At 45.8% G+C, this 22,483-nt stretch overlaps 1 protein-coding gene across 6 annotated transcripts in view; it reads left to right on the forward strand.

Moving 5' to 3' along the window:
• The window catches only part of rft1 (RFT1 homolog), a 160,800-nt gene that overhangs the window by 98,838 nt on the left and 39,479 nt on the right, over positions 1 to 22,483 (forward strand). For all 6 annotated transcript variants that reach the window (XM_069939521.1, XM_069939523.1, XM_069939525.1 and 3 more), the window contains 2 exons: positions 2,310 to 2,440; positions 16,455 to 16,599. In XM_069939521.1, coding sequence (XP_069795622.1) covers positions 2,310 to 2,440; positions 16,455 to 16,599 — 276 coding nt within the window. The remainder of the gene's footprint in view (positions 1 to 2,309; positions 2,441 to 16,454; positions 16,600 to 22,483) is intronic.

The following is a 22,483-nucleotide window of genomic DNA, read 5'->3' on the forward strand; positions in this document are numbered from 1 at the left end:
AGACAGGGCACAGAGAAAATTTACAAGCCTGCTGTCTGGATTAGAGAGCATGCCTCATGAGAATGGGTTGAATGAACTTGTTCTTTTCTCCTTGGAGCAGCGGAAGATGATGGGTGATCTGTTAGAGGTGTACAAGATGATGAGAGGCATTGATTGTATGGATGGCCAGAGGTTTTTCCGAGGGCTGAAATGGCTAACACAAGGGGACATAATTTTAAGGTGCTTTGGAGTAAGTACAGGGGAATGTAAGAGGTACATTCTTCACACAGAAAGTGGTGGGTGCATGGAATGTGCTGCCAGCAACAGTGGTGGAGGCAGGTATAAAACAATATTTTAAGAGGCTATTAGTTGCGTTATTGTGAGATAATGGAAAACTAGGGCTCTTTTTCTTCAAAACTGAAAGGTAGAGAGTGGAATCCATTGAGGTCTATAAAAATAATGAGGGCACAGAAAAGGTGAATAATGATAGTTTGTATCAGAGAGTAGGAAAATCTAGGACAAGAGGACATAACTATAAGATGAGTGGTATGGGATTTAGAAGGAATGCGAGGGGACAGTTCTTTATTCAGAGAGTTGTGAACTTGTGGAACTCCCTACCACAAAAAGTTGTGAGGCCGGTTCATTAGATATACAGTAAAACCCCTGGTATTCGGCCCCTACAGGATATGCCAGATAAATGTATTGTTTGAGACTTAATCTTACAATGCCTAATCAATGCACCTGATTTAAGAATAAACCATTTAAAAGACAAAAAAATACTATTCTGTTCTTGGACAGAACAAACTTCACTTGTATGAATATATAAACCTTAAAGCATTTTACTTTAATTTCAGTTACTTTCTTTAAAAACATTTAACCGTCGCTGCATCTGCAGGTTCCTCTCCATCTACAGAGCTGCCCGAAAGACGGACAGTAACATTATAAATATTTAACCTTCCCAATTTTCCAAATAAAGCCTCTGTCTGGGGCAACACTTATAAAGCAGGGATAAGAAGACACTCTTTTGGCCAGTTGCTTGAGGCTGTCGGTTGCTTGAATTCTGGATACCAGGGGTTTTGCTGCATTCAAAAAGGATCTGGATTTGGCCTTTATGGCTAAAGCGACTGAGGGGTTTGCAGAAAAAGTAGGAATAGGGTAGTGAAGTCACTTGGTCAGCCATTGAATGGTGCAGCAAGCACTAATTTTCTCTGATTCTATGAATGTTCTAAAGGGCCCCTTTCTAAACTGTAAAACTATGACACTCAATAAGCTTGGACATAATATGAAGATCCTACAAAAAATGGAGACATTCCCTGATGAAACCCATTGAGTGGTCAGATTATATGTGGCTGTTGCCTCCTTAGTAACAGTGCAGAATTGTTATACACCCAGCTTCATGGAGCTGTGGTGATGGAAAGAAATCTATAATCAAAGAATTGGTCCCCAATAGGAAACTGAATGTCATAGCTTAGTCAATTTCTTGCAGGATCTTCGCATCATTCCAAAATTTTCTGGGTCATTTGCCATGCTCCATGCCTCGCCCTACCCTCCCACATCTTCATTGGATGCAATGTGACTTCCCTTCCTCTAATAACCAGACTTGCACTGATCTGCCTCTTACACTACTGCCCCAACCCACCAAGACTCTCTTCCACTCCTGTCTCCCTCCACTTCCAGTTGCTATATCATGATGTGCTGACATTGGAGAGGGTTCAAAGGAGGTTCACTAGGATGATTCCAGCAATGCAAGGGTTATCATATGAGGAGTGTTTGACAGCTCTTGGCCTGTATTCGTTTGAATTTAAGGGAATGAAAGATGATCTCACTAAAACATTTCCAATGTTGAAAGGTTGTTTCCCACGCTGGGAGAGTCTAGGACAAGAGGGCACCACTTCAGGATTGAAGGACATCCACTTAGAACAAGAATCCAAAGGAATTCTTTTAGCCAGAGAGTTGTTAATCTGTGGAATTTGTTGTCACAAGCAGTTGTGGAGGCCAGAGCATTGGATGTATTTAAGACAAAAATTGATAGATTCTTCTTTAGCCAGGGCATCAAATTTTATGGGGAGAAGGCTGAATGTAAAAATGGATCAGCTCATGATTAAATGACAGGATACACGTGATGGACTGAATAGCCAATTTCTGTTTCTACATCTTGAGGTCTTATTATCATGCAGATTGTTCCCATTGCTGATTCTAGCCTCGAAAGTTGTAGCTGAAAATCTAGTTCAACCAGATGAGAAAAAGAATCTTGGAGTTGTATGTGATATCATGTATGTACTCTGACAATAAATTTTAACTTCGGTGACTGACCACGTTATTTTGTGTAGGTATCTATGACATAGTGAATAATCTAGGATCATTGGTGGCTAGATTCCTCTTCCTTCCCATTGAGGAAAGTTTCTACATTTTCTTTTCCAATGTTCTTGAACGAGGCAAAGACCCTGGACACCAGAGGCAGGTAATGTATTGCTTCTCTCATTAGCAAGTGGATTTGGCCATACCAGATGCTTACCTGTGTCATACTGTGGTGTTCCAGGGCCCAGTTCTGTTCTCACCATAGAGAATGCCGTGGCTATTTATTTGAAGGGAGAGAATATCTTAGATCTGGTCGACACAAATGTCCCTGGAGCATGCAAGGTTGTCCTCTGCCCCCCCCCCCCCCCCCCCTCCACAGCCTTGGATGCTCGGACGGATACTCAGATATCCATCCTGTTAATCCCTGTTTACAGACCACTGGTAAAACCAGTCAAATTAGTTTACAGGGAGATCACAACTTCACAGGGAGATCAGGAGCTGGCCAGAGGAAGCCATGATAGAGCTGCAGGATTGCTTCGAAACTACAAACTGGAGTAAATTAGAATCATAGAACACTACAGTACAGAAACAGGCCATTCGGTCCTTCTAGTCTATGCCAACCTATTTTTTCTGCCTTATTCCACTGACCTGCATCTGGTCCATATCAGATACTATTTATTGTCATGTAATAAAACAGAAATGTAATATTACACAAAATAGCCTTTAGTCTGCCATAAGGCAGACAAAGATTGGCCATTAGCAATACCACTGCCTGACGTCCCTTACAATCAGAGAAAGAGAAGTAAAAGAGAGTTCCCCAGAGTCACCAGGTGTCCGTGGATTTGCCTCCAGCACTCCCACAGTTTCTTTAGCTGCACAACACTCCATCAGCAACCCAAGCCCAGATCCAAACCTCCGTTATGATAAGGAAGCCTTCATCGCCCAGGGCACTTCAGATGCCCTTCTTGTCCTCAGCATCCTCTTGAATCCTGGTTCTCATGAGCCAGTTTCCAGCAGCCCGCAGTCTGTACGGGTTCCTCACCCACTAAGTCGCCAATAGCTTGCTCCCTTCACCCGCAAAGCCCCTCGCTGGTCTGCCTCCATGGTCACCATCCTTAGGATCTTCTCTGCTTCTCATTCTGAACAGGGTGGGGGGAGGGAGGAAGAGGGAGGGAGGTTCTCCTTGTTACTGGTGCCCTGTATCAGTCCTCTGCTCTCCTGGGGATTTGTCTTGCTTTATTTGCCTTAAGACAGCAAAAAACCTCCTCCTCTTTAATCTGTATGAGTTCCATGATCTCACTGTTTGTTTGCAGATGCAATAAACCCATTTAAGAACTTTCCCATTTCTTTTTACCTGACCACTCTGATCTTCAAGAGAACAATTTCGTCCCTTATTGCCCCTTGGCTATTAATATACCTGTAGAAACCATATAACCATATAACCACTTACAGCACAGAACAGGCCAGTTCGGCCCTACTAGTCCATGCCGTAACAAATCCCCACCCTCCTAGTCCCACTGACCAGTACCCGGTCCATACCCCTCCAGTCCTCTCCTATCCATGTAACTATCTAGTCTTTCCTTAAATGTAACCAATGATCCCGCCTCGACCACGTCTGCCGGAAGCTCATTCCACATCCCCACCACCCTTTGCGTAAAGAAATTTCCCCTCATGTTCCCCTTATAATTTTCCCCCTTCAATCTTAAACCATGCCCTCTAGTTTGAATCTCCCCCACTCTTAATTGAAAAAGCCTATCCACGTTTACTCTGTCTGTCCCTTTTAAAATCTTAAACACCTCTAGCAAGTCCCCTCTCAATCTTCTACGCTCCAGAGAAAAAAGCCCCAGTCTGCACAACCTTTCCCTGTAACTCAGACCCTGAAATCCTGTCAACATTCTCGTGAACCTTCTCTGTACTCTCTCTATTTTGTTTATATCTTTCCTATAATTTGGTGACCAAAACTGTACACAGTACTCCAAATTTGGCCTCACCAATGCCATGTACAATTTCATCATAACCTCGCTACTCTTGAATTCAATACTCCGATTTATGAAGGCCAACATTCCAAATGCCTTATTCTCCACACCATCTACCTGAGTATCAGCCTTGAGGGTACTATTTACCACAACTCCTAAATCCCTTTGTTGCTCTGCACATCTCAATAGCCTACCATTTAATGCATATGACCTATTTAGATTTGCCTTTCCAAAATGTAACACCTCACACTTATCTGTATTAAATTCCATCAGCCATTTCTCAGCCCACATCTCCAGCCTTCCTAAATCTCCTTTTAATCTACGGTAATCTTCCTCACTGTCCACAACACCACCAATCTTTGTATCATCCGCAAACTTGCTTATCCAATTCTCCACCCCTACTTCCAGTTCGTTAATATATATAACAAACAATAGTGGACCGAGGACCGATCCCTGAGGAACTCCACTAGTCACTGGCCTCCAATTGGACAAACAATTTTCTACCACTACTCTCTGACACCTCCCATCCAACCATTGCTGAATCCATTTCACTACCTCCTCATTTATACCTAATGCCTTCACCTTTTTTCCTAACCTCCTGTGGGGAACTTTGTCAAAAGCTTTACTAAAGTCTAAATAGACAACATCCACAGCTTTCCCTTCATCAACCTTTTTTGTAACCCCCTCGAAAAACTCAATCAGGTTTGTCAAGCATGATCTACCCCTGACAAAACCATGCTGATTACTCCCTAGCAATCCCTGTACCTCCAAATAATTGTAAATACCATCCCTCAGAACACTTTCCATCAACTTGCCCACCACAGACGTCAGACTCACAGGCCTATAATTCCCAGGTTTACATTTAGACCCTTTCTTAAACAGCGGAACCACATGCGACACCCTCCAATCCTTTGGCACTACCCCCGTGGTCAGTGACATCGTAAATATCTCTGTTAATGGCCCCACTATCTGTCCACTAGCCTCCCTGAGTGTCCTTGGGAATATTTTGTCCGGTCCCGGAGATTTATCCGCCTTTATCTTTTTCAACACAGCCATCACTACCTCCTCGGTTATCCTTATATGCTTCATTACCTCCCCACTATTTTTCTTTACCTCAACTGGTTCAATATTTTTTTCCCTAGTGAATACTGAGGCAAAGAAATCATTCAAAATTTCCCCCATTTCCTATGACTTCTCACTCAGCCTACCCTCACTATCTACAAGGGGTCCAATTTTATCCCTCACTAATCTTTTACTTTTAATGTACTTATAGAAACCCTTTGGATTTATTTTTACTCTGTCTGCCAAAGCCTCTTCGTGCCTTTTTTTGGCCTTTCTAATTTCTTTCTTAAGATTCCTTCTACACTCCTTGTAGTCCTCCTTCAAATTGTCAGCTCCCTGTTCTTTATACCTCTTGTACACCTCCCTTTTTCTCCTAACCAAATTTCCAATATTCCTCGAAAACCAAGCCTCCCTATGACTTCCAGCCTTTCCTTTGATTCTTTATGATTTTCCTTCACTTTGTTTATCAAAGCAACCTTGTATCTTCTTTTTGCCCTCCTGATTTCCTCCTTTTCTCTTGCATTTTTTATACTCAAGTACCTCATGTGCTCCCTGTTGCCTATACCTGCTAAATACCTCTCTTCTTCTTGACCAGATCCCCAATATCCCTCAAAACCAATGTTCCTCATGCCTATTAACTGCCAAACTCCTGACAGGAATTTTGCTCTCAAAATTTCACCTTTGAAGGCCTTCCACTTACCAAACACATCCTTGCCAGAAAACCACTTGTCCCAATCCACATTTTCTAGATCCCTTCTCATATCTTTATCCCTAATTATCTTGAAAACAATGGCATTAAGATCACTGGACTTCTACACATATGCGTCACCTGTCCTGTCCGGTTCCCTAATGGGAGATCCAGTATTGCACTCTCTCTATATCTTGATTTAGAAAACTTCCCTGAACACATTTGACAAACTCAAAGCCATCCAGCCCTTTTACAGTATGGAAGTCCCAGTCAATATGTAGAAAGTTAAAGTCACCTACAATCACAACTTTGTTTCCTTCAGCTGACTGCTCTCTCCCTGCAGATTTGCTCCTCCCATTCTCCTGACTATTGGGTGGTCTATAATATATCTCCATTAACATGATCATACCTTTCCCATTCCTAAGTTCCACCCATATAGCCTTAATTGATGAGCCCTCTCATGTGTCCTGTCTGAGCACTGCTGTGATATTTCCCCTGAAGAGCAATCCATCTCTCCGCTTTTCATCCCTTCCCCCTCTATAGTGTCTAAAACTCCAAAACCCAAGAACACTGAGCCAGTCCTGCCCCTGCCTCAGGAACGTGGCCATCTACAATGATAGCATCAACATCAATGATCAATAGTAACATAAGCAAGTGTATTGAGGATATCACGGTGATCAAACGCCACACTGCCAGGGCAAATCAAAAGCTGTGCCTGGACTCAGAGGTTTGTGCATCACTCAGAACTTGTTACACTGCTTTCAGGTCAGGAGAAAATCTGGCATTAAGATTAGCAAAGGCTGAACTCTCCCATAAAATCAGAAATGCAAAGTGTGGTATGAACTGAGAATCCATAGGCACCTGTGTGACACCAGTAACACAGTTACTGTATTAACATGTTCAAAAGTTCAAATTTCAGATTTATTGGCGGATTACGTATCTAACATCACATGCAACCCTGAGATTCTTTTTCCTGTGGGCCATGCAGAATTTCTACTTATCTGTAGTACAAAGAAAACTGTACTCGAGAGAGAAAAAAATACAGAGATGCTCTGCCCGTCTTGCAGTGCCCATAGAAGGTTAAGTTGTATCAACGTTTCGGGCCTGAGCCCTTCAAGGAAGGAGTCAGAAAGACTGAAGATAGGCAGGGGGAAGAGTTCAGACCAATAAAAGGGGCTAATTGGATAGATGAGGGGAGTTGATTTTGGCTTTGAGAAAGGAGACAGGGAAAAGGGGAGAGAGAGAAATGGGGGAAAGGCGACAGACGAAGAAGGGGAGGGGTTTAAAGGAAACCAGAGAAATTGGTGTTAATGCCATCTGATTGGAGGGTGCCCAGACAGAAGATGAGGTGCTGATCCTCTAATTTAGGGTGGTCTCAGTCTGCATGAGACCATGGATAGCCATATTTGCAAAGGAATGGGACGGGGAATTGAAATGGTGGCCACTGTGGGAGATCCAGACTATTGAGGTGGACAGAGCTGAGGTGTTCACAAAGTGATCTCCTGGACTTCACCCAGTCTCTGCAATGTAGAGGAGACCACAACAGGAGCACAGAATTCAGTGGATGATCCCTGCACCTTCAAAAGTGAAATGTTACTTCACTTGAAGGACTGTTTGAGACTGTGAATTTTCTGTCTTTATTCTGATGCCTTCCTGTTTTTTGCTTGTACCCTGAAGAAGGCTTCAGGCCCAAAACATCAGTAATGTAGCTGTACCTTGCAAGACCTGCAAAGTTCCTCCAGCATTTCTGTGTGTTTTTACTACAATCACAGCATTTGCAGAATTTTGTGTTTCACTCAAGAAAAGATATGAATGCAAGAGAGAAAAGTAAGCAAGAAGGAAATGAATGCAAACAAACAAACTGTGCTTTACAAAAAATAAATATTCAGTATTGAAGAATGTCTTAGAACAGAATTTTTTTAGCTAGAGGATGGTGAATTTGTGGAATTTGTTGCCACAGGCAGTTGTGGAGGCCAAGTCATTGTATGAATGATAGGTTCTTGGTTAGTCAGGGCATCAAAAGTTTTTGTTTGGGTAAGTATGTATAGGTTGGCACAACATCGTGGATCAAAGAGCCTGTACTGTGCTGTAATCTTCAATGTTATGGGGAGAAGGCAAAGCAGTGAGCTGAGTGAGAAAATGGATCAGCTCATGATTAAATGGTGGGGTGGACTTGATGGGTGGAATAGCCTATTTCTGCTCCAATGTTTTGTGGTCTTTATTAGATAATGTGCAAAGTAAGTGTCTGTAGCTGACCGCTGCAAAGAAACACACACACACACACACACACACACACACACACACACACACACACACAGTGTGGCAGGTTAAGCTCACTCCTTTATTAGGCCTGGAAAGGCTGCTTTTATACTATTCAAGTTCTCGCCGTTTTTGTTGATTGACTGAGTCAGCCATGTGAATAACAATAGAGGGCGGGAACATCCATGCATATGAATGCCCTTCTTCCCCAGCCTGTTTCTGCTGAGTTAGTTGGGCAGCTTGACCAACGCCATTTTAGGGCTGTTGGTCTGATGCTGCCCCAGCTTCTACTCCCGCCGGTTCGTTGCCCTTGGAGTCGGTTTAGCGATCTCTGTCCGCATCTGCTGCCGTGTGATGTGTCGGCCCGATCTCCGCAATTGCGGGCTGCCACATTACCTTCCCCAACCCCGAACCGGAGTTACAGTCTATAGTGTCCATAGGTATAGTCCCCAAAGTCTTTTGTGGTCTGCCTCTGCGTCGAGGTGTTGGTGTCTCCACAGGTTCTGCTGGGTCTGTGTGGGCAGGTCTATCTGTAGTGAAGACCTTTGGTTTACCACAGATGTCCAGCTCAAAGGTGGCTCCGATGTTCCAGATGACTTGAAAGGGACCTTTGTATGACTTCTTCAGTGTTGAACGGTGGGGTCCTCTGCGTACAAACGTGTACTCACAGTCCTTGAGTTCTTTGGGGATGTTGGACTTGGCTTGTCCATGTCTGGAGGGTGGGATCGGAGCCAGGTTACCGACCTTTTCGCACAGCCTGTTCAGGAAGGTGGTTGTCTCCTCCTGTTGTTCTCTGGCCTGTGGAATGAAATCCCTGGGAACTGTGAGTGGGGCTCTGTAGACGAGTTCAGTGGAGGATGCATGGAGGTCTTCTTTTGACACTTTGGATGCCCAATAGTGCCCTTGGTAGCTTGTCCACCCAGTTGGGGCCCTTGAGTCTGGTCATGAGGGCGGTCTTGAGATGCCTGTGGAAACGCTCCACCAAACTGTTGGCTTGCGGGTGGTATGCCGTCGTATGGTGTAGCTGAGTGCTCCACAGGTTGACATTTTCGGTCTACAAACTGGAGGTGAACTGTGCGCCTTGGTCAGAAGTGATGTGCAGTGACAGTCCGAATTTTGCAATCCAGGACGAGAGGAGTGCTTTGGCACAGGACCTGGTGGATGTGTTGTCCAGGGGGGATTGCTTCTGGCCACTGGGTGAAGCGGTCGACCACTGTGAATAGATAGCGGAAACCCTGAGAGACTGGCAAGGGTCCCACTATGTCCACGTGAATGTGGTCAAACCTGCGTTCCGTTGGCTCGAAAGGCTATGGGGGGACCTTGGTGTGTCGCTGCACTTTGGCTGTTTGGCACTGCGTACACTCCTTGCCCCACCCCTTTCTTCAATCCATGCCACACATACTTGCTGGGCACCAGCCGGACCGTAGTCCTGGTGGATAGGTGTGCCAGTCTGTGGATGGAGTAAAAAAACTCGTCGCATCCATGCCGTTGGGACAATAGGTCGAACCTGCCCGGTGGCCATGTTGCACAGGAGGGTGGTAGTACCTGTGCCAACTGGAACGTCTTGAAGCCAAAGGCCTGTGACAGCGGTCCTGTACTGTGGGATCTCCTCATCCTGCTGCTGTGCCTCTGCCAGTGCTGCGAAGTCCAGACCGTTGACCAAGGAGTGGATGCTGTGTCTTGACAAGGTGTCCACGACCACGTTGTCTTTGCCCGAGATGTGCTGGACGTCGGTGGTGTACTCTGAGATGTAAGACAAGTGTCTCTGTTGGTGGGCTGACAAGGGATCGGAGATTTTAGCCAGGGCGAAAGTCAGTGGTTTGTGGTCTGTGAAAGCCCTTCCCTCAAGAAAGTACCAGAAGGGGTGGATGGTTAAGTACTCTATCGAAAGCTCTGTACTTTTGTTCAGGGGGCCGCAGATGCTTGCTGAAGAAAGCTAATGGGTACCAACTTCCTTCTATCTGCTGCTCCAGGATTCTACCAATCGCTGTTCCTGAGGCATCGGCTGTGAGGGTCGTGGGTGGATCTGGTCTGGGGTGGGTCAGGAGTGCAGCTTTGGCCAGGGCTTCTTTGATTTCCACAAATACACGTGCGGATTCGTCATATCAGGTCAGTTCCTTCTCCTTGCCGGACATCAGGATGAATAGAGGGCGCATCACTCGGGCAGCTACTGGGATAAACCTGCGATAAAAGTTTATCATCCCACGAACTCCTGCAGACCTTTGGTTGTACTCGACTTCGGGAAGCTGCGGCTGACTCAACCTTGTTGGGCAGTGGTGTGTCCCCGTCCTTTATAATCCTGTGGCCCAGGAAGTCGATGGTGTTCGGGCCAAACTGGCATTTGGCCAGGTTGATGGTGAGACAACTACAGAGATTTTGGTGGTGCTGAAGATGTTCCTGACAGGTTCTACTTGCCATGAGGATATCGTTGAGGTAGAAAAAAGTGGCGTCCAGGTCTTGGCCCACTGCGTCATCAGTCACTGGAACATCTGTGCCGTATTTTTGAGCCCAAATGGCATCCTCAGGAACTCGAACGGCCCAAATGGAGTGATGATGGCCATCTTAGGGATGTCATCAGGATGCACTGCGATTTGGTGATATCCTCGCACGAGGTCCACTTTTGAGAATATTGTTGCCCCGTGCAGGTTTGCCACAAAATCCTGGATGTGTGGCACGGGGTGGCTTAATTGAGCCGGCGATAGTTGCCACACGGTCTCCAGCCCCCAGTTGCTTTAGGCACCATGTGCAGGGGCGAGGCCCATGGCTGTCAGACTGTTGAACCACACCCAACTCCTTGAGCTTGTGGAACTCCTCCTTGGCCAGTTGGAGCTTCTCTGGGGGAAGTTGTCTCACCATTGCATAGAGAGGTGGGCCCTTGATCAGGATATGATGTCTGACGCCATGTCGAAGCATCTCCTCAGTGAACTGAGCGGAAAGGATTGCCAGGAATCCCGCTAGCACCTTGGAGAACTTATCCTCCGAACTGTGGACGGAATCCAGGTGCATTGCCAGAAACCTAGCGCCCCTCAGTGCGTTAGTCTGGTAGGTCTCGGTGTGGATGAGTCTCTTACCCTTAAGGTCCATCGGAGGCTGAGGGCTCACAGGAAATCCACTCTGAAGACTGGTTCTTCCACTGTGGCCAGCGTGAACTCCCATGAGAAGTGACTGCCCCTGAACTGCAGCTCAGCCCTATGAGTGCCATAGGTTCATATACTGCTGTTGTTGGCAGCCCTCAACGTGGGTCCCGTTAGCCTGCGCCTAGTGTCCAATCCTGTCGGGTTATCACGCTAACCTCTGCTCCTGTATCCACCAGGAAGCGTCTGCCGGACAGGCGATCCCAGACGTATAGGAGGCTCTCTTGGTGGCCAGCCGTCGTAGCCCTCAACAACGGCTAGCCTTGTCATTTCCCTGAAACTCGCAGGGGGACTGACCTCGGCGGGCCTCGGTGCCCCATCTCCGGTGGACTTGCTCCTGCCCCTCGTCTGCATTTCCTTGCTGGGACTGCTCTGGTCTGATTGCGGGACTTCTTTACAAGCCCCACGGTAGCCAAGCACTTCTGTTTCTGTTTCCACAGAATGTCTGCCCGTGCTACGATTTTCTGGGGGTCGGTGAAATCCGCATCTGCCAGGAGCAGTTGGATGTCTTCAGGCATCTATTCCAGGAATGCCTGCTCGAACATGATGCTGGGCTGCTCATCTCCCAGGAGGGCCAGCATCTCATTGATGAGTGCCGACGGGGATCTGTCTCCAAGCCCATCCAGGTGGAGCAAACGTACTCCTCACTCTCGTCGTGAGAGTCCAAACGTCTCGGTTAATAGCTCTTTGAAGGCAGTGTAAGTGCCTTCTGATGGTGGCCTGTGGATAAAGTTGGCCACTCTGTCTGCAGTCTGTGGATCCAGGGCACTGACTATGTGGTCGTACCGGGTGGTCTCTGCTGTGATGCCCTGAATTTGGAACTGAGCACCTGGTCGAACCACATGCTGGGTCGAACTGTCAAGAAGGTCCGGAGCTTCAGGCCGACTGCGCTGACTGTTGCTTCGTTCTCCATCACTAGGTTTAGATTCTTTCTAAACCATCGGGGACACTAATTGTAGCCGATTGCTACAAAGAAACACACACACACACACACACACACACACACACACACACACACACACACACACACACACACACGGTGTGGCAGGTTAAGCTCACTCCTTTATTAGGGCTGGAAAGGCTGCTTTTATACTGTTCAAGTTCCCGCTGCTTTTGCTGATTGACTGAGTCATCCATATGAATAACAATAGCAGGCGGGAACATCCATGCATGTGAATGCCCTTCTTCCCCAGCCTGTTTCTGTTGAGTTAGCTGGTCAGCTTGACCAATGCCATTTTAGGGCTGTTGGTCTGGTGCTTCCCCAGCTTTTACTCCCGCCAGTTCGTTGTCCTGGGAGTCGCTTTAGCGATCTCTGACCACGTTTGCTGCCGTGCAATGTGCCGGCTCGATCTCCACAACTGCGGGCTGCCACAAGTCCTTAAATGAGTCTCTGATTTTGTTGTTTAGGAATCCAATGGTGTTGGGGTAGCAAATGTTCCTGAACCTGGTTGTATGAGTCTTATGGCACATATACCTCTATTCTGAAGGCAGCAGCAAGAACAGAGCAAGTCCTGGGTGGTGTGGAACTTTGACAATTATTACAGCTCCGATGGCAGTGCTCCAGGTCGATTTTTTTCGATGGTGGGGAGAGTTTTACCTGTAATTTACTGCGCTGTGTCCACTACCTTTTGCAGAGCTTTCCACTCAGAGGTATTGGTGCCCCTATACCAGGCCACGATGCAACCGGTCAGCACACTTTCCATTACGCAACTGCTGAAATTTGCCAAGGTTTTCGATGTCGTACTGAACCTCCACAAACTCTTGATAAAGAAGAGGCGCTTTCTTTACAATGATATTCCTGCGTTGGGTCCAGGCAGGGTATTCAAACCACGCCACTGTCAGTGGGGATCAGTAAGAACCTCTCTTCCACAATCTCAATCAGTACTGGAGCACCACAGGGCTGTGTTCTTAGCCTCCTGCTCGACTCACTAGACGCCTATGACTGAGTGGCTCAGTACAACAGCATCTACAAATCTGCTGGTGATACCACAGTAGTGGGAGTATAAAAAGGGGTGATGAGTCAGCGTACAGGAGGGAGACTGAAAACATGGCTGAATGGTGCACCCACAACAATCTCGCACTCAATGTTACCAAAACCAAGGAGGTGATTGTTGAAATTTAAAAATTTAAATTTGACTTCAGGATGGAAAACCAGAGGTTTACAATCCAGTGATCACTGGGATATAAGAGATGGAGAGGGTGAGCAAATTTAAGTTCTTGGGAGTAAGTCATTATCTCAGAGGATCTTCCTGGGCCCAACACATTAATGCATTGTGAAGGAAGCACATCAGCCCCTCTACTTCCTCAGGAGTTTGCGTAAGTTTGGTATGTGATTTGAAACGTGATAAATTTCTACAGATGTGTGGTGAAAAGTGCTGACATCACTGTCTGCCCCTGAGCATAAAGCCCTGTAAAGCATAGTGGATACAGCCTAGGACATCATGGGCAAAATCCATCCCACCACTGAGAACATCTGCAGGGAATGCTGCCGTCAGAGAGCAGCAGCAATCATCAAGAATTCACAACTCACAGCGCACACTCTGTTCTCGCTGCCACCAGACTCACACCAGCAGGTTTAGGAACAGCTGCTACCCCTCCACCAACAGACTCCTCAACAACAAACTCATCAAGGACTCATCTAAGGATTCTTACTTCTGCACTTTTTTTTTCTGTATGGTACACTCAGTTTATTTACATTTCTTTGTTTACATGAGTATGTTGAGTACAGTTTTTTGCACTACCAATAAGTGGTAATTCTGCCTCACCCACAGGAAAAAGAATCTCAGGGTTGTATGTGATGTCATGTATGTACTCTGACAACAAATCTGAAAATCTAACTGACTATAAGTTAACCTCGCGGGTTGATGCTCTCCTTCCTGAATACCTTCTACGCACGCTTTGATGAAAAAAACTAGGAGACATCAAAGAATGCCTCATCTCCCTTGAAAAAGAGGCACTGTTCTGCCAACGAGCCTGTTCTCCCAGCCAACGCTGACCACTTCCTCCCTCAATCTGTTGTAATCTCCCCTGTTCAAGCATAATACACTAGTTTTAGATCTAACTATTGCAGCCTCCATCTGTATGAGAAATTCAATCATACTATGATCGCTTCTTCCAAGAGAGTCTCTCACAACTAGATCATTAATTTTACCTATCTCATTGCACAATACTAGATCTAAAATATCATTCTCCCTTGTTGGTTCCGTAACCTGGTGCTCAAGAAAGCTATCATGGATGCATTCAATGAAGTCATCCTCCAGACTAACTCAATCAACTTGATTTTTCTAATCTACGTGGAAGCTAAAGTCCCCCACAACAACTGCTCTTCCGTTCTTGCATGCCTCACCTATCTCTCGGTTAATTGCCTATGCCACTGTGCTATTGTTATTTGCAGGGTGATAGGCAACTCCCACCAGTGATTTTTTTTCCCTTTACTATTCTTAATCTCTACCCAGATGGACTCAACATTCTGCTCCTTAGATCTTCTATCATCTTTCACTATTGCCCTGATCTCATCTCTAATTAAGAGCGCCACCCCACCACCTTTACTTTCCTGTCTATCTTTTTGTACGGCCTGATACCCTTGAATATTTAATTCCCAATCAAGCCAATCTTGCAACCATGTTTCTGTGATGGCCACTAAATCATATGCCTGGGTACTGATTTGCGCCTCAAGTTTACTAACCTTGTTTCTAATACTACTGGCATTCAGATAAAGTGCCATTATGCTCATTGGCCTTTTAGAATCTAGTGACCTCTACATCCTTTTGCTTTTGACTTTTCTGCCCTCATTCTTTTTCTCTTTCCTAACTCTGGCTTTGGTCTCTGTACTAACTTTCTCATTCTTTCTTTGTAGGTTCCCATCCCCCGCCCCATTAATTTAAACCTTCCCCAACCGCACTAGTAAACAATCTCCCTAGGACATCGATCCTGGCCCTGCCCAGATGTAGACTGTCCGGTTTGTACTGGCCCCAAAAAACTGAAAACCTCCCTCCAGCACCACCTTTCAAGTCACATATTCATTCTAACTATCCTGCTATTTCTACACTGGCTAGCTCGTGGCACTGGTGATAATACAGAGATTATTACTTTTGAGTCCTCCTCAATTTATCTCCTAGCTCCCTAAATTCAGCTTGTAGGACCTCATACTGCTTTCTTCCTATATCATTGGTATGAATATGGACCACAACAGCTGGCTGTTCACCCTCCCCTTTCAGAATGTCCTGCAACCGCTGCGAGGCATCCCTGACCCTTGCACCTGGGAGGAAACACAACATCCGGGGGTCCCATTTGCGGCCACAGAAGCTCCTGTCTGTCCCATTTCTATAGAATTCTCTATAACTATTGCTCTACCACTCTTTTCCCTCCCTCTTGCACAGCAGAGGTACTCACCATGCCATGATCCTGGCTACTGCTGCCTTCTCCTGATGGGCCATCTCCCCCAACAATATCCAGAGCATCATTGTGTGATATGGTAATAGCAAGGCATCAGACTGGAAGATTATACAGAGGATTATCAAAACAGTCACTGGGCTCAAAGAATTATAGAAGACCCTTTCCATCTCTCAAACAGTATCTTTGATCCACTCCAAATTATTGGAGAGGATTCTTATGGCAGAATTTACAAGTATTAGGAGAAGCATAACCTTTTTGAGGGATAATCAACATGGCTTTGTGAGAGGCTGGTCATTCCTCATGAGGCTAATTGCGTTTTTCAAGAAGGTCACAAGAGAAATTGCTGAATGTGTGAATGTGGTATAAAGGCTCTTCACTTTGGAAATAAATCAGAGAGCGTGCAAATATTCCCAGTGATGGAGAGACTGCATAAATCAAAATAAATCTGGTTTGAATTCTGTAAGGAGTCTATGTGTTCTCACCGTGTCTGCGTGGGTTTCCTCCGGATGCTCTGGTTTCCTCCCACCCTTCAAAAATACAGGGGTTGTTGGTTAATTGTGTGTTACTGGGCAGCATGGGCTTGAGGGCCAGGAGGGGCTGTTACCACGCCGTATGTCTAAATTTAAAATTTAAATGATGCTCTGCATTGATTATGATTGACAGGAGGAAGTTCGTCTGGCTGCAATTGTTCTGAAGATGCTTCTGAAGCTGGTACTACTGATTGGACTGACCATCTCTGTCTTTGGCTATTCCTATTCCCAGCTGGCATTGGATATCTATGGTGGATCAATGCTCAGCTCTGGACCAGGTATCATCCTCTAGATAAAGCATATTAGTCCTCGAAGAACTGTGTGTGCAGTTCCACCAGAACAATTTCTATAGGTTTTCACTTTCTTAAAATGAACATTTCATCAGTATTCTGTGCTTAAAAATTCTGGCTAGCTTTCCTAATATGACACCATTATTGTTTGCAAGTCCACATTTTTTTTTTGTTTTTTGAAAATTTTATTTTTCATTTGCATCAATGATAAACATAGCATATAAAGTAATAAAATTATACATAATTTTATATTTTCTCCCTCTCCCTCCCCAAAAAGGTAGGAAGAAAAGAAATTCATTCATTAAATTTCAAATTTACAAATATTTTCTTGAACCTCTAAGTTGGCGAGGGTGAGTTGGAGTAGGAGTAGCGAATGCTGTGGATGAACTTTTACCCATGAAATTCGTACATGGCTTCCAAATCTTATAAAATTTTTCTGGCTGATTCAGTAAATTATATGTTATTTTCTCTAAAGGTATGCATTTTTGTAATTCCACTTGCAATCTGTTCAGCCCTACATTATTGTCTAATTTCCATGTTACCGCCATATACTTCTTCGATACTGGTATTGCTACACTTAGAAACTTCCTCTGATAAAAATCTAACTTCAAATTATATATGTCACCTAATAAAAATATTCTTGGATCTTTCGGTACTTGTATCTTCATAATTTGTCCCAGTAAAATACTCACATCTTCCCAAAATTTTCCAACTTTTTCAGACTGCCATACTGTATGTAAGAAATTTCCTACCTCTTTATTACATCTAAAACATTGATCAGAGCAATTAAGTCCATGTAACGTAGGTGGAGTATAATATAATTGATGTAAAAAATAAATTGTACCATTTGATATTTGATGTTAATTGTATTAGTTACACTCTCAGACATAATTTTGAATTCTTGAATTTGTATATTTAAATCTCTTTCCCATCTTAATTTGGATTTAAATAGGTCTTTTTTTCTGCATAGTATCTTGCAACTTTATATACACATTATATACACATTAGTAATAAATCTTTTAATAAACATATCAGTTATTAAATATTCAAATTGACTTTGTTCAGATAATCTAAATTTCAATCCTAACTTTCTTTTTAAATATGATTTAATGCCCCCTTCTAACTCTCCTAAGTCCTTTCTTATGTTCCCTCCTGGCTACTATATAATTCTCATGACCCCCTCCTGTTTTTTTTGGTTCCAAAATCTAATGTATGCTTTCTTCTTCCTCTCAACTAGCAGCCTCACCTGTTTTGTCAATCACCATTCTCTTTTTCTACTATCTTTTCCCTGTCTCAGTTGGACAAATGTATCCAGAACCCTGCTTAAGTAGTCCCAAAGCATCCTCCACATCTGTGCTTTCCCCTGAGAACATCTGTTCCCAATTTCCTCTCCCTAGTTCCTGCTCATCCCATCGTAATTATCCTTTCCCCAATTAAACACTTTATCATTTAATAGATGGAACATATTCTGCCTGGAGGTCAGTGACTTGTGATTCCGCGGGGATGTCTTCTTGGTGATTTTTATAAATGATCTGATAAATAATTAGAGGGCCAAGTTTGCAGATGACACGAATGTTGGAGGTGTTGTGAATAGTGTAGAAGGTTGTCGTAGTTTACAACAGGATATAGTCAAGATGCAGAGTTAGGTGGAAAAGTGGCAGCTGGAGTTCAGTCTGGATAGGTGTGAGGTCAAACCCGAAGGTAGAGAACAAAGTTAATGGTCGAATACTTAACAGTGTGGAGCAGCAGAGGGACCATGGGGTCCAAATCCATAGATATCTCAAGGTTGCCGCGCAGGTTAATAAGACAGTTAAGAAGGCCTATGGTATGCTGTGTTTCATTAATGGAGGAATTAAGTTCAAGAGTCATAAGTTAATGTTGAAGCTCTATAAATCTCTGGTGAGGCCACACTAAGAATGTTGTGTTCAGTTCTGGTCACCTCATTACAGGAAGGATGTGGAAGCTCTGGAGAGGGTGCAGAGATTTACCAGGTTATTGCCTGGATTGGAGAATGTGTCTAATGAGGCAAGGTTAGCAGAGCTCAAACTTCAGCAGTGGGACCATGGCTTATATTACTCAAAAACTGCTTACCCAAGCACTTATTCCCAGCACAGTAAGAAAGAAGCAAGCAAGCTAGCATGCTAGGCTTCTATCGAATAACATCTTAAGACCAACCCTGCTCGCAGCGCCATTTGTCCTGGGTAAACTTGTACCTCTCACTTTGTTCGTTTTAGATTGGTCACAGTGTTTGAGCTACTGAAAGAAAATAGACACACACGCACCGAGAGCAGTTCAGTGTATACAAATGTTTATTACAAATTCAAAAGCTGATTTCAAACTACAATATGCTAGCCCTTCCCAACTATACTTATCAACATCTGGACTGGTCCCAACTGCCGAAGTGAGGCAACGACTGCACACTTGTAGTAGGTTGTCAGGGCACCGGTAGCAGTTTCTCCACCTCCCTCAACCAGGATGTTAGCTGGACTCTAGAAGTTCTTCTTCTTGCTGAGAGATGTTGCCACCTCCCGGAGAGTCTCAAACATCAGCAGCGGGACCATGGCTTATATTACCCAAAAACTGCTTACCCAAGCACCTATTCCCAGCACAGTAAGAAAGATAAGCGAGCAAGCTAGTATGCTAGGCTTCTATCGAAGAATGTAATTTTCAGCTTATCACTTTGAATACAATGGTTTATTTTGCATCAAGGCTAGGCCTCTGACAGTCTGTGACTAAAACAAGCAGGAAGATTAAACGTTCTTGGTACACAGATGTCCTTTTGTCAGATAACTGCATCTCTGGCCCATTGGTGGAATTTAGCTTATGTCTGCTGATTCTAAAACAACAAGCAGGTTCTCAGCCTTGCAGAAGCAAAGGCCGCAAAAGTAAAAAACACGGTTTAAATCTTCCATTACAAAAGCCAGGGCGGCAGAGTGGTTCCAGTCGCTGACTTCCTGGGGAAGGAAAACATGCATTCATGAGGGGTCGTATTTGTAGCAGTGCATAGGAGAGGTTGGATGGCATGGAATGTCTCTGGCAGGACTTCTTGCCAGTGAGACACCGCCAGGCCTTTTGACTTGAGGGCCAGGAGGATTGCCTTCCAAATAGTGGTGTTCTCTCGATCCACCTGGCCGTTCCTCCGGGGTTGTAGCTTGTAATCCTACTAGTGGCTATGCCTCTCGCCAGCAGGGACTGCCGCAGTTCATTGCTCATAAACAAGGACCCCCCAATATAGTCCGGGTATCCGAAGAGGGTGAATATGCTGTGGAGGGCCCTGATAACTGTAGCAGAGGTGACAGGGGATGACAAACGGGAATCTGGAGAACTCATATATGACTTTAAGGAAATAGACATTCCTATTGGTTGAGGGAAGGGGTCCCTTGAAATCGACACAGGGGCTGTGGAGGGTGTGGGGAAAAAGTGCTGCTGGCCTGCTCGCCTGGTTGAGAGTGGTGGCTAGTGTGAAGTCGGAGGCATTGCTCTCCACCTGGAATGGGATGGATTCTTCCACAGCTTTACTCCTTTGATTGGTTGAATGCAGTCCAGGCTTTTGCCGATAAGGGGAAGCTTGTGGACCTTACTAGGGGGTAGGGCCTTATCGGCATAATTGGGCACCCATTGTGCATAGTAAGAAAAAAACCCCACTGTTTCAGCGCCTTGAGGTTGTATGGTATTGGGACTTCCATAAGAGGGCGCATGCATTCGGGGTCGGGGGCAATGACACCATGTGCCACGACACATCCAAGGAGGATCAGGAGAGAGGTACTAAACACACACTTCTTGTTATAAGTCAGATTAAGGGAGTTGGCTGTGCTGAGAAATTTCACCAGGTTTGCATTGTGGTTCTGCTGGTTGTAGCCGCTGATGGTGACATTGTCAAGGTAGGGGAGCGTGGCCATCAGCTTATGCCTGTCTACCGTTTAATCCATCTCCCTTTGGAACACTGAGACCCCATTAGTGACTCCAAAGGGCACCCTGAGGAAGTGATAAAGCCTGCCATCCGCTTTGAAAGCGGTATATTTGTGGTCCCCGGGGTGAAGGGGGAGTTGGTGATATGTCGACTTCAGGTCAATCGTAGAGTACACTCTGTACTGGGCAATTTTAGTGACCACGTTGGCGATCCGGGGAAGGGGTAAGCGTCTAGCTGAGTGAATCAGTTGACCATCTGGCTGTAGTCGATCATACGGTGCTTACTCCTGCCCATAACCACCACGGACTCAAACTGGGGGCTATGATCCCCTCCGCTATGAGTTGCTGCTCCTCGCATTTTATAATTGCTCTGTCCTCAGTGCTATAGTGCCTGCTTTTAGTCGCAATGGGCTTGCAGTCCAGGGTCATGTTCTCAAATAGTGATGGAGAGGATATGTGGATGGTGGGGGCCGGCTGCTGAGGGGAGGGAGCTGAGAGTCAGGGGTTGTATACCATTATGGGTGGTTGTGGTCCTCCAAACGCCATCGTAACACTCCTAAACTCCTGACTCTGGAAGTCGAGGCCCAGGAGGATCAGCGCACAGAGCTGTAGCATCATGAGCAAATGAAAGTTATCATAACAATCCCCCCCCCCACCCCTCACCCATTAACGACGATACACAATACCCGTGGATCTCAGTGGATTGGTCTTTAGCAGTCATAGAGATGGTGCCACTCTTGGGTCGAACAGAGAGAGAGGGTTTCTGGGCAGTGTCTGGGTGGACGAAGCTCTTTGTGCTCCCACTGTCAAACAAGCAGATCGTTCTTTTCCTGTTTACCTTGATCTCCATCACTGAGTATGCGATCGGATGAGGGCTGCCCTGGTTCAGGATCACAGAGGGCAGGATTGGATCGTCTTTGCTATCGGAGGGGAGGCCCAATCAGTAAGATGGCGGTGTCCATATTGACCACGCAGTCACATCAGCCGAAGAAAGCGGAAATGATGTCATCCAGGTGCTGGGAGATGGAAGTGGCGTCATCTGGGCAGTTGGAGGCGGAAATGATGTCATCCAGGAGGGCGGCAGGGTAAGATGGTGACTCCCGAGTTGCGTACGCGGCCAAGCCATTTGGGACTGGAAGTGACATCAGCTCACTTGGGGGATTTCGACTTACAGACCCGCTGGTAGTTCCCCTTCTTTCATCTTCCCGAACGGGTAGCCCCCTTAGCCGGCAGAGTCATCAGTCGTGCCTCAGCTGGCCGCAGAAGTGGCACCTCGTGCGTCCAATCGCTGCGGCAGCAACGGAGTCGTGGGTCTCTATTACGGCGGCAGACTGTGATGCCGGGTCCCAACATGGCGGCACCCGCTGCCCACATGTGGAGGCCCCGTTCTTACCAGGGATCACATTGGCATTACATTGGGCTGAGTTGAGGGTTCCAGTGATCTGGAAGGTTCTCTTCAGGAGCAGGCCTGTCCTTCTCGAGCAGTCACTGACGGATATAGTTAGAACTTGCCCCAGACACACAGGCATCCCAGACCAGATCCTCCACACACTGTGCTACGGGCCCGGGGGCTGTAGGAGTCCCCCAGCACTTTCTCCCCAGGTTATACAGGATCTGGTCCATGGGCTCACCAGGTTGCTGTTTCCTTGAGGTCAGCAGGTATCGTGAGTACACTTCGTTCCCCCAGGGTCGGTAGAAATTACGGAGTTCAGCCTCTGGGTAGGTCATGTGGTTCCTGAACACCTGGTACGCTCAGTGGCCCACTCTTGCTTGCAGGATCTCATCTGAGTCTACCAGGCCCACTGGGACTTCGAGGAAGTTTGTGAAGCAGGCAATCCACTGTTCGTACCGTTCAGCAGCTCTTGGCGTCTGTGGATCGATTTCAAGTCTGTCGGGACTCGGCAGCTTGTTCATCCCGTGTAGAAAATTAATGTGTGTTAAATTGATCTGCGCTATCGATGAC

The sequence above is a fragment of the Narcine bancroftii genome, chromosome 5 (assembly GCF_036971445.1).
Source record: "Narcine bancroftii isolate sNarBan1 chromosome 5, sNarBan1.hap1, whole genome shotgun sequence".
Classification (NCBI taxonomy): Eukaryota; Metazoa; Chordata; class Chondrichthyes; order Torpediniformes; family Narcinidae; genus Narcine; species Narcine bancroftii.